Raw genomic sequence first — 16,526 nt, 5'->3', positions numbered from 1 at the left:
TCATCTTTGAATCCAATCCCAAGCTTTCAAGTTTATTTAACAGTCTTTGATGTGGGACAGTGTCAAAAGCCTAACTAACATCTAGATAAGCTACATCTACGGCCCCTTCTTGATCTATTACTTTAGTCACCCAGTCAAAAAAGTCAATAAGATTTGTTTGACATGATCTCCCCGCAGAAAATCCATGCTGTTTGGGATCCTGTAAGTTTCTGGATTGAGATATTCTACAACTCTTTCTATTAAGAGGGTTTCCATCAATTTCCCTACTACTGATGTAAGGCTCACTGGTCTGTAGTTGCCTCTTCCTTGTTTCCACTTTTGTGTAGTGAGACTACATTCGCTCTTTTCCAGTCCTCTGGAATTACTCCTGTAGCTACTGACTTATTGAATAATTCTGTTAATGGTGTTACCAGCACCCCTTTAAGCTCTTTTAGTATCCTTGGATGTATGCTTTATGGCCCCATTGATTTATCCACTTTCAAATTTGAGAGCTCTGTTAGGACCTTTTCCTAGTAAGTGGGTGTAGCCCTGTGAGTATTCTAAAGCTCCTATTGATACTAGCTCTGACTCCTTTAATGTTCCGGCTACAGTTTGTTCTAGCGCTGTTAGTATTCTAATGCTCTCATTGTATATGTTAGTCTAACTTTCCAATATTCATAGCTGCTTAACATGGACACCGCTGGGGATAAAAAGCTGGCTATATTTCCAGTAACAAACAACAGTGTACAAAATCACAAACATTATAAAGTGTTAAGGGTCACATCAATACAGTGTATACAATTATAAGTGAAACAATATACAGACTTTTACTCAAATTCCACGCTACATTTGTTGAATCTGCTCCATACCGCCCTCTTCCCTCCTGACCCTTTCCCCCATGAGCTTCCCATTCACTCACTTATTTCAAACAGACCAAGTTGGAAGAGGATAGTGAAGCGCAGCGACAGACCATTAGATCTAGTGTGAAACCAGCTGCATGAGGCAGATGGAGCGTGAAAGATATATAAAAGTTTTATTTTAGCTTTGGGTGGTTATCTTTGAAAAACTATAAAATAAACATCAGTATAAGACAAGTGTACCTTGCACGGGCAGCCTCGACCGCGAGTTGCAGAATGTTCCCATTGCCGCCAGCAGCGCATTCTGTGATAGCGGCCAGACAGCGCTCCGCGGCCGCACTGTCTCTGCTGGCCTTCACCTGGGACATAGACATTACATAGCGGTGTCAGAGGCCACAGAAATGAGGAGGCTACGGACAGGTGTTTCTAGATTTCCTATACACAACGCTGCATGCACACAAATATAAATATACACACAGGATGACATTATAGCAACAACATGTTTAATACATGTGTCTTGGCAGCGCTTTTAATGCTAGTAAACACCTGTAACTGGTTGTACTGTTTTTGCAAAAGACACGGCTCCCATTAGAATGTATTACATGACTGACAATTAGGAGATGCCCCACGTTGCTAACGTTCCGTGCTCTAGTGAATTGTCATCATGTAGACAAGGGTCCGGCACGCGATGAAGCTAAAGAGACCGGTTGATCTGCAAACAGAATTCCTTTTCATTTCTAATTATGTAGTAAAACATAGGTCATAGTAATAATGTTTTTTTTTTAAACAAGATAAATTTCGGCCATATGACCCATTTTCAAAGTTGTCCTGGATCGGGAGCAAGTTACATTCAATAAAACACGTGAGAATTTAGCTACATAAAACTACTAATAAATCACTTTTGACAATTCAGCAAAGCCAAAAATTTCAAACACGCCAACAACTAACAATGTTTTCCGTATTTTAAAAACAAGAACATTCTTCATAACATACACTCAATCCTAATTCAGACGGGGATAAATTTAGTTGCTTTCCCTAACTCAGGGGAAACAATATTCCTAATATTTGCAGTTTGAGTCTCTAGTGTCATATATACACATTACATATCTGCTTGTGAAAAAATTAAATCTCTGCTTTCCATCCTTAAGAAGATAAGGATAATGTTTACTAACAAAAGTGAATTTCACGTTTCCATCGATCATTACGAACAAATGCGGAATATTGTTTTCAAATGGAAGCGATAAACTTTCCCAGTTTAACTCTGTATATAAAATACAATGATGAGTATTATAGCCACAGTTAAGGACAAATCTTACCCATCGATTATATGATGCGACTACTTAAATGAGTTTGACTTGCAAAATTATACACCATTTTAATATATTCAAATACAGACATTATAAATTGATTAGCAATTAACTTCTGGGTGTGTAAATTTAATATCCTTGATGACCTATGCAGTGCCCCAATCTTATTATTATCTTTTTTTTAATTCTATTATAATTATGAGCTGAAAATTATACAGTGCAATCAATTTCCACCTCTTAATATTTACACTCATCTATGATTGTTAAACGTTTCCCATTCCTCATTATATTTCTCTATCTCGGATCTGCATTTTTGTATTATTTTTTTTTTTTATTAACCTTGAGTTTTTTTTCCTCACATCACTAATTTAGAACTGGAAAATAAATCCTGAATAAAATCAAAATACTTCTGTAACTTAACCATCATTTCCATATATAACAATAAAACAATGATTCTATATTAGAACACGAGGGACACCGCTTTACATACTACATCATACAATCCCCCTGTTGTTATTTATTACTGGCTGCTTTCTGTTATGTGACTCAAATATGGTTTCAAGGAATATATACCAATCCTGAGTGATCAACCAAATCATAGGGATTGGACAGGTCGACAAACACTGAGCCCATGGACTCTCGTTTTATAAATGACGAGTTACAGAGCAAGCTAAATAATCTGCCCTAAATCCATGTTGCTTTTTAAGGAATTTTTAAGATTTTTGAGGACAAGTAGAAAACTGACCGAACATCATTTGTTTCATTAACTTAGAGAGGAAGGAGATATAATGCATAGACAAACCGAGAGGGAGTTTCCTAGTACCCGGAAACCCCCCTCCAAACATGGGGCATTGTATAATTGAGGTGGCTGGACCCTGCCCCTGCTTCATATGGCTCTGCTTGAAAAGGGAGAGCTGCGTACACCTAACAGTAGTGCACGCAGCATTTCCCATGTATATTATAGGGATAGGAAGAGTTGGAGAGCAGCCAAGCACGGTCTAATATTATAACCACGCCCCCATGCATACTGGTCATGCCCATTGGCGGCATGGTGTGGAAACCCCCCATCTACAAATCCTGTGTTTGCCCCTGTAATGGTTTATAAACAGCGGTCTTCATAGGTGGCACTAGTGAGCTGTGGGCCCCAGTGCAGGGAAGCGGGTAGGAGAGAAACGGGACCCACAGCTTGCTAGTTCCTCGTGCAGTGGGCCCCATTATCCCCATGGGCCTCAGTGCATCCCACCTGCTGCACCAATGGTAGTTACGCCACTATGTGTGTATACTGTACAGCCATGAATAGTTGCTACCTTGAATTCTTATTTTTATTTGGCTTCAGAACATCAGTTTTTGTGTGACCAGCACATCATACTTCAGTCCTTACTATTACAATTTGATTACAGCATTTCAAAAGCTTCACATTTGTCAGAGATGGGAAGACATTTTAAGGGCCGGCTGACGTTATATCAAAACATGTTTTCAGAAAGCAACTTCTTGAAGAAATAACTATAATTACACTGTAACTACTTCAAATGTATTTAATAATTAGATACTCGCTGGACATGTTTTTTTTTCAAATCTCTGGTCATAACATTGCAAGTTACTGATTTGTTTTTGCAAGGAGGCAATTTAAAAAGCCCTGTAAAGGAGACATATATTGTATATCCAGGTTTTCTTACCTATGTAAAGCAAATTGGTTTTAGATGTCCTGCCTTTGTAGAACATAGGAATACTGAGCTGGAATATGGGGGAAACCCTGATTTGGGGTAATGCCGGACTGGAGGCAAATATATATTTCCAGGGCTCCATGTGGTGCTATACTGTTACTGTATGGGGAGCATCAGGTTCATTCATCTCACGTCAGGTGCTCCATGTGGTGCTATACTGTTACTGTAAGGGGAGTGTCAGGTTCATTCATCTCACGTCCGGGGCTCCATGTGGTGCTATACTGTTACTGTATGGGGAGCATCAGGTTCATTCATCTCACGTCCGGGGCTCCATGTGGTGCTATACTGTTACTGTATGGGGAGCATCAGGTTCAATCATCTCACGTCAGGGGCTCCATGTGGCGCTATACTGTTACTGTATGGGGAGCATCAAGTTCATTCACCTCACGTCCGGGGCTCCATGTGGTGCTATACTGTTACTGTATGGGGAGCATCAGGTTCATTCATCTCACGTCCGGGGCTCCATGTGGTGCTATACTGTTACTGTATGGGGAGCATCAGGTTCATTCATCTCACGTCCGGGGCTCCATGTGGTGCTATACTGTTACTGTATGGGGAGCATCAGGTTCATTCATCTCACGTCAGGGGCTCCATGTAGCGCTATACTGTTACTGTATGAGGAGTGTCAGGTTCATTCATCTCACGTCAGGGGCTCCATGTGGTGCTATACTGTTACTGTATGGGGAGCATCAGGTTCATTCATCTCACGTCCGGGGCTCCATGTAGCGCTATACTGTTACTGTATGAGGAGCGTCAGGTTCATTCATCTCACGTCAGGGGCTCCATGTGGCGCTATACTGTTACTGTATGGGGAGCATCAGGTTCATTCATCTCACGTCAGGGGCTCCATGCGGCGCTATACTGTTACTGTATGGGGAGCATCAGGTTCATTCATCTCACGTCAGGGGCTCCATGTGGCGCTATACTGTTACTGTATGGGGAGCGTCAGGTTCATTCATCTCACGTCAGGGGCTCCATGTGGTGCTATACTGTTACTGTATGAGGAGCATCAGGTTCATTCATCTCACGTCAGGGGCTCCATGCGGCGCTATACTGTTACTGTATGAGGAGCGTCAGGTTCATTCATCTCACGTCAGGGGCTCCATGTGGCGCTATACTGTTACTGTATGAGGAGCGTCAGGTTCATTCATCTCACGTCAGGGGCTCCATGTGGCGCTATACTGTTACTGTATGGGGAGCATCAGGTTCATTCATCTCACGTCCAGGGCTCCATGTGGCGCTATACTGTTACTGTATGAGGAGCGTCAGGTTCATTCATCTCACGTCCAGGGCTCCATGCGGCGCTATACTGTTACTGTATGGGGAGCGTCAGGTTCATTCATCTCACGTCCGGGGTTCCATGTGGCGCTATACTGTTACTGTATGGGGAGCGTCAGGTTCATTCATATCACGTCAGGGGCTCCATGTGGCGCTATACTGTTACTGTATGGGGAGCATCAGGTTCATTCATCTCACGTCAGGGGCTCCATGTGGCGCTATACTGTTACTGTATGGAAAGCGTCAGGTTCATTCATCTCATGTCAGGGGCTCCATGTGGCGCTATACTGTTACTGTATGAGGAGCGTCAGGTTCATTCATCTCACGTCAGGGGCTCCATGTGGTGCTGTACTGTTACTGTATGGGGAGCATCAGGTTCATTCATCTCACGTCCGGGGCTCCATGTAGCGCTATACTGTTACTGTATGAGGAGCGTCAGGTTCATTCATCTCACGTCAGGGGCTCCATGTGGTGCTATACTGTTACTGTATGGGGAGCATCAGGTTCATTCATCTCACGTCCGGGGCTCCATGTGGCGCTATACTGTTACTGTATGGGGAGCATCAGGTTCATTCATCTCACGTCCGGGGCTCCATGTGGCGCTATACTGTTACTGTATGGGGAGCGTCAGGTTCATTCATCTCACGTCAGGGGCTCCATGTGGCGCTATACTGTTACTGTATGGGGAGCGTCAGGTTCATTCATCTCACGTCAGGGGCTCCATGTGGCGCTATACTGTTACTGTATGGGGAGCGTCAGGTTCATTCATCTCACGTCAGGGGCTCCATGCGGCGCTATACTGTTACTGTATGGGGAGCGTCAGGTTCATTCATCTCACGTCAGGGGCTCCATGTGGCGCTATACTGTTACTGTATGGGGAGCGTCAGGTTCATTCATCTCACGTCCAGGGCTCCATGCGGCGCTATACTGTTACTGTATGGGGAGCGTCAGGTTCATTCATCTCACGTCAGGGGCTCCATGTGGCGCTATACTGTTACTGTATGGGGAGCATCAGGTTCATTCATCTCACGTCCGGGGCTCCATGTGGCGCTATACTGTTACTGTATGGGGAGCGTCAGGTTCATTCATCTCACGCCAGGGGCTCCATGTGGCGCTATACTGTTACTGTATGGGGAGCGTCAGGTTCATTCATCTCACGTCCAGGGCTCCATGTGGCCCTATACTGTTACTGTATGAGGAGCGTCAGGTTCATTCATCTCACGTCAGGGGCTCCATGCGGCGCTATACTGTTACTGTATGAGGAGCGTCAGGTTCATTCATCTCACGTCAGGGGCTCCATCCGGCGCTATACTGTTACTGTATGGGGAGCGTCAGGTTCATTCATCTCACGTCCAGGGTTCCATGTGGCGCTATACTGTTACTGTATGGGGAGCGTCAGGTTCATTCATATCACGTCAGGGGCTCCATGTGGCGCTATACTGTTACTGTATGGGGAGCCTCAGGTTCATTCATCTCACGTCAGGGGCTCCATATGGCGCTATACTGTTACTGTGAGGAGCGTCAGGTTCATTCATCTCACGTCAGGGGCTTCATGTGGCGCTATACTGTTACTGTATGAGGAGCGTCGGGTTCATTCATCTCACGTCAGGGGCTCCATATGGCGCTATACTGTTACTGTATGGGGAGCGTCAGGTTCATTCATCTCACGTCAGGGGCTCCATGTGGCACTATACTGTTACTGTATGGGGAGCATCAGGTTCATTCATCTCACGTCCAGGGCTCCATGTGGCGCTATACTGTTACTGTATGAGGAGCGTCAGGTTCATTCATCTCACGTCCAGGGCTCCATGCGGCGCTATACTGTTACTGTATGTTGAGCGTCAGGTTCATTCATCTCACGTCCGGGGTTCCATGTGGCGCTATACTGTTACTGTATGGGGAGCGTCAGGTTCATTCATATCACGTCAGGGGCTCCATGTGGCGCTATACTGTTACTGTATGGGGAGCGTCAGGTTCATTCATCTCACGTCCGGGGCTCCATGTGGCGCTATACTGTTACTGTATGGGGAGCATCAGGTTCATTCATCTCACGTCCGGGGCTCCATGTGGCGCTATACTGTTACTGTATGGGGAGCGTCAGGTTCATTCATCTCACGTCCGGGGCTCCATGTGGCGCTATACTGTTACTGTATGAGGAGCATCAGGTTCATTCATCTCACGCCCGGGGCTCCATGTGGCGCTATACCGTTACTGTATGGGGAGCATCAGGTTCATTCATCTCACGTCCGGGGCTCCATGTGGCGCTATACTGTTACTGTATGGGGAGCGTCAGGTTCATTCATCTCACGTCAGGGGCTCCATGTGGCGCTATACTGTTACTGTATGGGGAGCGTCAGGTTCATTCATCTCACGTCCAGGGCTCCATGTGGCCCTATACTGTTACTGTATGAGGAGCGTTAGGTTCATTCATCTCACGTCAGGGGCTCCATGCGGCGCTATACTGTTACTGTATGAGGAGCGTCAGGTTCATTCATCTCACGTCAGGGGCTCCATCCGGCGCTATACTGTTACTGTATGGGGAGCGTCAGGTTCATTCATCTCACGTCCAGGGTTCCATGTGGCGCTATACTGTTACTGTATGGGGAGCGTCAGGTTCATTCATATCACGTCAGGGGCTCCATGTGGCGCTATACTGTTACTGTATGGGGAGCCTCAGGTTCATTCATCTCACGTCAGGGGCTCCATATGGCGCTATACTGTTACTGTATGAGGAGCGTCAGGTTCATTCATCTCACGTCAGGGGCTTCATGTGGCGCTATACTGTTACTGTATGAGGAGCGTCGGGTTCATTCATCTCACGTCAGGGGCTCCATATGGCGCTATACTGTTACTGTATGGGGAGCGTCAGGTTCATTCATCTCACGTCAGGGGCTCCATGTGGCACTATACTGTTACTGTATGGGGAGCATCAGGTTCATTCATCTCACGTCCAGGGCTCCATGTGGCGCTATACTGTTACTGTATGAGGAGCGTCAGGTTCATTCATCTCACGTCCAGGGCTCCATGCGGCGCTATACTGTTACTGTATGTTGAGCGTCAGGTTCATTCATCTCACGTCCGGGGCTCCATGTGGCGCTATACTGTTACTGTATGGGGAGCGTCAGGTTCATTCATCTCACGTCAGGGGCTCCATGTGGCGCTATACTGTTACTGTATGGGGAGCATCAGGTTCATTCATCTCACGTCCGAGGTTTCATGTGGCGCTATACTGTTACTGTATGTTGAGCGTCAGGTTCATTCATCTCACGTCCGGGGCTCCATGTGGCGCTATACTGTTACTGTATGGGGAGCGTCAGGTTCATTCATCTCACGTCAGGGGCTCCATGTGGCGCTATACTGTTACTGTATGGGGAGCATCAGGTTCATTCATCTCACGTCCGAGGTTTCATGTGGCGCTATACTGTTACTGTATGGGGAGCGTCAGGTTCATTCATCTCACGTCCGGGGCTCCATGTGGCGCTATACTGTTACTGTATGGGGAGCGTCAGGTTCATTCATCTCACGTCCGAGGTTTCATGTGGCGCTATACTGTTACTGTATGAGGAGCGTCAGGTTCATTCATCTCACGTTCGGGACTCTATGTGGCGCTATAGGAAACTACCGCTATGACACAAAAAGGGCATTTGACTCTCACTCAGCCAATCCCGAAACACTCCTCACTGTCCTCTCTCACGTCATACCTTTTTGAGTTTCTCAATTTGACGGTTTCGGACGGTCGTGTTATCGATGGCAAGAACCTCAACACTCTCTTCCTTCTCCAGCTGGTACTTATTCACCCCGACAATCACCTCGGAACCTGCACAATTCATTCAACATCACTAAATGTTCTTAAAAAGGAATATATAACAAAAATATGTTAGCTAATCAGTATTGCTTGTGCTCGTACGTATCTGCAAAGCTCAAAAGATGTACCTATAACAGTTGCTAAAATTTAAGGGGAAAATGCACATCAATGTATTTATGTATATAAAATTTAACATTCAGAATTTTAACAGTTATGACTCAATACTGCCATCTGCTGTGCAAAACCTATACATACACATAACATTTTCCTTCAATACAGCTGTAGTGTTCTTATTATATGTTTTAGATAAATCATTATTTACCAGTTGTAGAACCATGTAAATTTCAGTTGTTCATGTGAGCAATGTTACTACAAAAATGTGTTATTTTGTTATACTAAAACTTAATAAATCAAAGTGTTGCTTTGTAACATATCCCCATTTCCCCAACCTTCTTTTTTTATTAAGCTAAAAAGTATGAACTAAATTTAATAATAATAATAATAATAATAATAATAATAATAATAATAATAGACTAGTACTATAGTAAAAATTGAAACAACACCTGTTGATGTGATGTCCTGAGCTTTGCTATTAAATGTACAGAAATTCTGTTTTATATGCGGTGTTAGTTTATCCGCTCACACAGCTATATATGTTTCGCATCTCTGTATTGGAACAATTGCTATTATGTCAGTCCTTGCACTAGTAATTGTTTTTACCTATAGTTAAACATTTACCTAACTTGTTACTATATTTTTAACCTGGATAACTAATATATAATTTCATTGATTAGATTAGCAAATGCATGTTAGTATAGCTTATGTCAGTTGTTGTTGTTTTTTTGTTTGTATTATAACATTCTTCCAATAAAAAAACACATTAAAAAATAATTAAAAATACTGAAACAAAACTAGGTGGAATTGAATAAAGTAGTCAGTATAAGTAGACATTGCAGCCGTCAGCAGCTCAGAACAACTTGTTGTACTAGCGGCTATTTTGTAGTAATGACGGCTCTTTGAAATAACACAAATTAGTTCTATTGTATTTCAAGAACCAAACACTAGGGGGCAGATGCAGATTTAGCCACAATTAAGTGGCAAATTATGTTCACAGGAAAAAAAAAATAATACTAAAAAGTTATGCACTAGTAGGAAATGTGCCCAGTTTATCACATACATTTACCTCTAGCGGAATTTAATAGATTTCACAGCATAAACCTAGCAGACCCCACAGCTAAACCATTCACTTCAAAATCGCCTTCTCACAGTTAAAATTATGCCCTCCTCTCCATCTCACATTATTATCATCATCGTCATAGATTTGTAAGCCGTCACAGTGCACCGTACAGTATAAATGTAGGCATGGAAACAAAGTGTATGAAGGACCGTGCTCATTAGAGAGCTTACACTCTAAGTGGAGGAGGGCACAGCTGAGAGAAGAGGAGCGAGTGTGGCTCAGATTGGAGATGGGGACAGTTGTGAGTTTGTATTTGTGTTTGTAGTAAAGATGGGAGTAGGGTAAGCTCTAATAAAGAGATGGGTTTTCAGAGAGCGTCTAAAGATTTGAAGGCTGTGGGAGAGTCTGATCAATCGTGATAAGGACTTCCTTAAGTGGGGAGCAGCACAGGAGAAGTCTTGTAGGCGGGAGTGAGAGGTGGTTACCAGAGACGAGACAAGGCGCAGCTCAGAAGTAGAGCTGAGAAGGTAGGAAGGTTAGTATTTTGATATGAGATTTGAGATGTATGAAGTGATTTGTAGGTAAGGGTGAGTAATTTGAACTGTATTCTGGAGGACAGAGTGGTGCAGCAGACGTGGAGCAGTGAGAGAGGAAGATCAGTTTTGCTGCAGCATTTAAGATGGATCGAAGTGTGGATATATGGGTGAGGGGAATGCCAGATAGCAGGAGGTTGCAGACTAGACAAGATGGGAGATGATGAGAGAATGGATGAGAGTTTTGGTACCATTGTGGGTAAGAAACGAACGCAGTATTTCTAAGGTGGAGGCGACAGGACAGAGACTAGATATGAGGAATAAAGCAGAGTCAAGTGTGACACCAAGGTCTTATGAGACCGAAGATTGTGGTGTTTTTGACAGTGAGGGAGATTTGATGGAAGGTGGTGACTGTAGGAGATCACTTCTGTTTTGGACATATTGAGCTATTTTCCCTGTATTTTAATGCAGCAGCTGTCCCTCTTATTACCTGTACCCCTGATCTCTGGAGACATTTCTTCTAACCCTAGGGGAAGATCTGCTGGACATGATCTACATTTTTTGGTTTCAGTGTTTACAGTTTGTATAGCAATTTTCTCATATTATAGAGGAACATGTAAAATGCTGGCACCATATAAATACAAACTAAGAAGTATACAAATAACAATATAATGTCACTAGTGATGATCTTGAAATGATCCGTTACACTTTTCATTGTTTCAGTAAGTATAGGTCTACTCTCTAATCACCCACTGTCCTACACTGATGAGCTCCGGTCTCATGCTGTGAACATGCAGTTTGTGGAACATTGTCTGAAAGAGCTGCCAGGTAACTGGTGTTCCCTAAAGTGACTCTTCCTACAATGTTTTGCCTTATTTACATACAGTCACTAAGGAACGCACTACAACTCTCTTCATTTTATCATCAATAGAATTATGAACATTACTGCACATGTCAAAAGCACTGCCAACGGATTACAGTGCATTACCAAACTAAGCTTCTATAGACCAATGATTTCAACTGACTAATTTTACCCCATCCACCCTCCCAAAAAAATGCAAAACACTTGCATGGTACTAACATAAAATAACTTTTCAAAGAAGCATTGATTAGATGTTGAAGTTATCTTAAACAAGACAGAAGTCTACAAATTTTTACTTTTTTCAAAAAAAGTACATTTTCATATATATATGAATAAATAAATATTCTTGTAATAGGGCTTTGCCTCCAAGATGGTGCTAAGGAGTCTGCTTGCAGAGTTTACTATTCAGTGCAGTTACCATTATTTGCCCTCTCTTCCCCAATAGTACTTTTATCTCCTCCTAGATCCCTCCTGTCAATCTTATTGCGTTTTTGATAATCTTCCTACAAGAGCTTGCGGTCATGTGTGACATCATTGGGGGTGTAGCGGGGTCTGAAAAGTAACAAAATGTGACAGGGAAGGCAAAGAGGTGGCTGTCACAACCCATGGAGGTGGCTCATAGCCTGCACAGAGGGATAACATATCCGTGTTCAACAAATACAGTCCCAGGTGCTGGGCACAGTTATGTAAATAACTTTTATTCACGGACACATATAAAGCCCCGTGTGTTCACCTGAATCAATCCTGGCCTGTCTGCGGGCTGCACACTCCTCGATCCGAAGCTTTGGGATACCCTCCGTCACAGCTCTGGCCATCCCACCCATCTCTTCCACCTCATTAATCAGCTGCTCAGCAGACGCGGTACAGAATGTCCAAATGTGTCAAGCATAGGAGACAAGAGACAGTGTTAAAATATAGGACTTTACTTCCAGCACATAAAAGAGAACAATCCGCACAACCGAACACCAATGCAGATATTCCAACTACTCCTTATGCTACAGAAAATGTATGTAAACTATAGCTCTGTCTTCCAATAGTATAAATGATAACATGGTTAGATAATTTTTTTTCGTCTTAAAATATCAGGCAATGTTCCAGCCATATTCTGCAAAATCATAGCGAGCAATACATACACTATATGGACAAAAGTATTCGGACGCTTGACCATTACACAAACAGGGACTGTAATGACATTGTATTCAGATACATATACTTTAATATGGAGTTGGTCCCCCTCTTGCAGCGAAAACAGCTTCCACTCTTCTTGGAGGCCTTTCCACAAGATGTTGAAGTGTTTCTGTGGGAATTTGTGCCCATTCATTCTGTAGAGCATTTATGAGGTCAGGAAGTGATGTTGAGAAGGCCTGGCTCGTAATCTCTGTTCCAGTTCATCCCAAAGGTGTTCGATGGGGTTGAGGTCAGGGCTCTGTGCAGGTCAGTCACGTTCTTCCACACTGAACTCATCAAACCATGTCTTTGGAGTCCTTGCTTTGTGCACTGGGGCACAGACATGTTGGAATAGAAAAGGGCCTTCCCCAAACTGTTGTTACAAAGTTGGAAGCATAGCATTGTCCAAAATGACTTGGTATGCTAAAGCATTAAGATTGCCCTTCACTGGAGATAAGGGGCCTAGCCCAAACCATGAAAAACAGCCCCATACCATTATCTCTCCTCCACCAAACTTCACAGTTGGCATAATGCAATCAGACAGGTAACGTTCTCCCGGCATACGCCAAATCCAGACTCGCCCATCTGACTGCCAAACAGAGAAGTGTGATTCATCACTCCACAGAACATGTTCCCACTGCTCCACAGTCTAGTGTCGGTGTACTTTACACCACTCCATCCAACGCTTGGCATTAGTCTTGGTGATGTGAGGCTTGCATGCAGCTGCTCGGCAATGGAAACCCATTCCATTAAGCTCCTGCCGCACAGTTTTTGTGATAACATTACTGCCAGTGGAATTTCTGAACTCTACAGCTATAGAATCAGCAGAGCGTTGGTGACTTTACGCACCATCCACCTTAGCAGTCATTGACCCCGCTCTGTGATTTTACGTGGTCTTCCACTTTGTGACTGAGTTGCTGTTATTTCTAAATGCTTCTACTTTCTAATGATATCACTTACAGTTGACTGTGGAATGCCCAGCAGGGATGAAATTTCACAAACTGTCTTATTGCAAAGGTGGCATCCTATCACAGTACCACGCTTGAAGTCACAGAGCTCTTCAGAACGACCCATTTTGTATCACAAATGTTTGCAAATGAAGACTGCATTGCTAGGTACTTGATTTTATACACCTCTGGCAGCAGGTTGAAACACCTCAATTCAATAATTAACAAGTGTGGCCAAATACTTTTGTCCATATAGTGTACCTTTGGCTGCTTTATACAGTGATTGGCAACATGAGAGAGGTGGAGAGACGCATGTGCACAGAGGAAGGCGGGAGAGCTCAGTGCACTCTCCCCTCCTCCTCCGGGTATGTCACGTGACCTTCCTACACCGTGCAGAGTAGGTCATGTGACGCAGAAGAATAGGATCGGAAGAAGCGGGCTGAATGTGCCCACTGCTGGTTTAATAGAAGTGTGTCCATTTGTCAGCTCACATCTGTGTCCATGTCTTACATGCAACTTCTACCAGCTAAACAAACAACCAATGTGCTTTAGATGCAGGCTTCAGTCATTTTGAGATTAAACCAATGGATTCTCACAGTTACACAAACTTTAAATGAAACACTGTCCTTCCACGTTTATATTGCACTTTGTACTACAATAATCTATATACTAATAGAATAAGATTATAAGAGGTATAGAACTCGCCTTCAGAGCAGATTGATAGACGTCCTCTGTGAGACACTCCATCATGTAGGAACCACCCCAGGGGTCCGCCACTTTGGGTATCCCAGACTCTTCCTGGATTATAATCTGGGTGTTACGGGCTATTCGGGCGCTCTTCACAGTGGGCAGTCCTAAAGCTTCGTCAAATGAGTTTGTGTGCAGTGACTGAGTGCCCCCGAACACAGCGGCCATGGCTTCAATCACTGTGCGGACGACATTGTTATACGGGTCCTGAGAGTAAACAGGAAATAGCTTGTGATCAGGAACACAGAACTTTTATTTTTATTCCTATTAGATGTAAAAGTTTCCCAGAATCCTCCCCCCAGGTCACACTCATGAGATAGGAATCATGTGACTAATATTTAATGGCCATAGTTTCAATCATATTTTTCTTTTGGTACATTTAGAAAATAGAATTAAAGAGGCCTATTGTGGAAATTAAATTATCTTTATTAACGTAGCACACGTTTAACATGCAAGGTACACAACACTCTACAACTTAATTTGATTAATATAAACATCAATGGGAATGAAACACATTTTAACTTTAAAGGGTTATCTTGTTTATCCTCCAATGGGGCCTCTACTGTCTATTCAATTCAGCAGACTCTAGTAATTACTGGGGACCAGCGTCCAGAACCATTCCTAAAACGTCTTGGCCAGTAGACTCTTGAAATATTAGGAGTATAGAACAGAGAAAAAAGAGTGTATAGAGGGGCACTCCGGGGTATGAAGAGTTAAAATTACATTTTATTGGTATTTATTAAAATTGTAGTATCTGGATACAACTAGCGAAAATATTGAAATGCAAGGTGAGGGAAGTGAAAATAAAATTGCAGTTTCTACTGCAAGTCGCTTGTATTCTCACTGAAATTATTAGAATAATAAATATTGATACAACAATATTGGCTGCTGTAGTGATAAATTACTCATGCATCCTTGAGGTCATAACAAGATAAGACCCTAATGGGTAATTAGTACTTCGGATGGTAAAGAGTTTTATTAATACCTTAATTGTTATTGCACATTATCTCTCAGATATTCTCTATAATAAATAACATTGGTTGCAAATAATCGTGCATACCTAATTTTAGTCTATGATCCTATATTATAGAATTGTGCACAGTATAGTACTTCTATGCTGGTAATAGGATCATCTATGATATGGTCAAGGTAGTTACTGCACCGATAGACTAACCGATCTCTATGACCATAGTGGGTTGTCTAAAACAGTCAAAAAATGACTAATAGAGCCGTGATTAGTAAGATCTGATAACGTGTATGGTTGTCACGGCACACTCGGTAGCGGCCGAATAATGACCCGTTGCTGTGACCCGATCTGATTAGAAGGAGTGCACTAGTAAATTAGCTGGTATCTATACTGCCTGAGAATTGTCTAGTGGAGTCAATAATAGAGTCTATGAGAGCCGTGATTAAAATAAATCATCTAGCATATACTATTTTCTCAGCCCATAATAGAACGGTCATGTCTAGACCCATTTTTATGACCCAAACTAGAGTGAGAGAATATGGTGTTGATCTCTTGTTATAAACTAGGTATTATTAAACAGCAGCATGTGAGATACAATGCGAACGCCGATGCGCGTTTCGCTTGTATGCTTTTTCTTTGCCTTGAGCAGGGCCATATCTCCTCCTGTTTCCACCACTTCTAACTCTGCTCTCCAGCTACTTAGCCCTCCTCCTCGAGGGTCCCCTGGGGGGGGTCTCCCTGTCTTCCGCGCCCTCATTCTTGGGCCCCGTCGTTTGCGGATCCTCCCTCCCCCTTCCCCGCCCTCTCTAGCTGTGCATTGAGCTTATTGAGTTACTGTGCTTACTGTTTACTGTACTGTGCTGTCTCCCATTGTATTGTAATTTGTTTGTCCCTGTACAGCGCTACGGACACCTTGTGGCGCCTTTTAAATAAAAATTAATAATAATAATCTAGATCAGAAATAGGGAAATTGTTTGGGGTGCGACAAGCTGCAAACTATGACAGGATGCTGGGAGCCAGAGTGGCCCATCTTGCCTACCAGTGATTAACATGTGAATGGACAGTGACAACAAAACATCCAAGTTACAAATTCTTACTGCATTAACAGAGACCTATGGGAGCCATATACAGAATTCATAAACCAGGAAACCGGACTCACAGTAAGAGGATGTTTAG

The 16,526-nt window shown here is 43.2% G+C and overlaps 1 protein-coding gene across 3 annotated transcripts in view; it reads right to left on the bottom strand.

Annotated features, from left to right (window-relative positions):
* MMUT (methylmalonyl-CoA mutase) overlaps positions 1-16,526 on the bottom strand; it is a 55,185-nt gene that overhangs the window by 25,602 nt on the left and 13,057 nt on the right. For all 3 annotated transcript variants that reach the window (XM_075201288.1, XM_075201289.1, XM_075201290.1), the window contains exons 6-9: positions 14,342-14,590; positions 12,256-12,367; positions 8,847-8,962; positions 1,080-1,195 (exon numbers count right to left, since the gene is read on the bottom strand). In XM_075201288.1, coding sequence (XP_075057389.1) covers positions 1,080-1,195; positions 8,847-8,962; positions 12,256-12,367; positions 14,342-14,590 — 593 coding nt within the window. The remainder of the gene's footprint in view (positions 1-1,079; positions 1,196-8,846; positions 8,963-12,255; positions 12,368-14,341; positions 14,591-16,526) is intronic.

The sequence above is a fragment of the Mixophyes fleayi genome, chromosome 3, assembly GCF_038048845.1.
Source record: "Mixophyes fleayi isolate aMixFle1 chromosome 3, aMixFle1.hap1, whole genome shotgun sequence".
Classification (NCBI taxonomy): Eukaryota; Metazoa; Chordata; class Amphibia; order Anura; family Limnodynastidae; genus Mixophyes; species Mixophyes fleayi.
The sequence above is the reverse complement of the archived record's forward strand: the minus strand, read 5'-3'. Positions and strand labels throughout refer to the sequence as shown.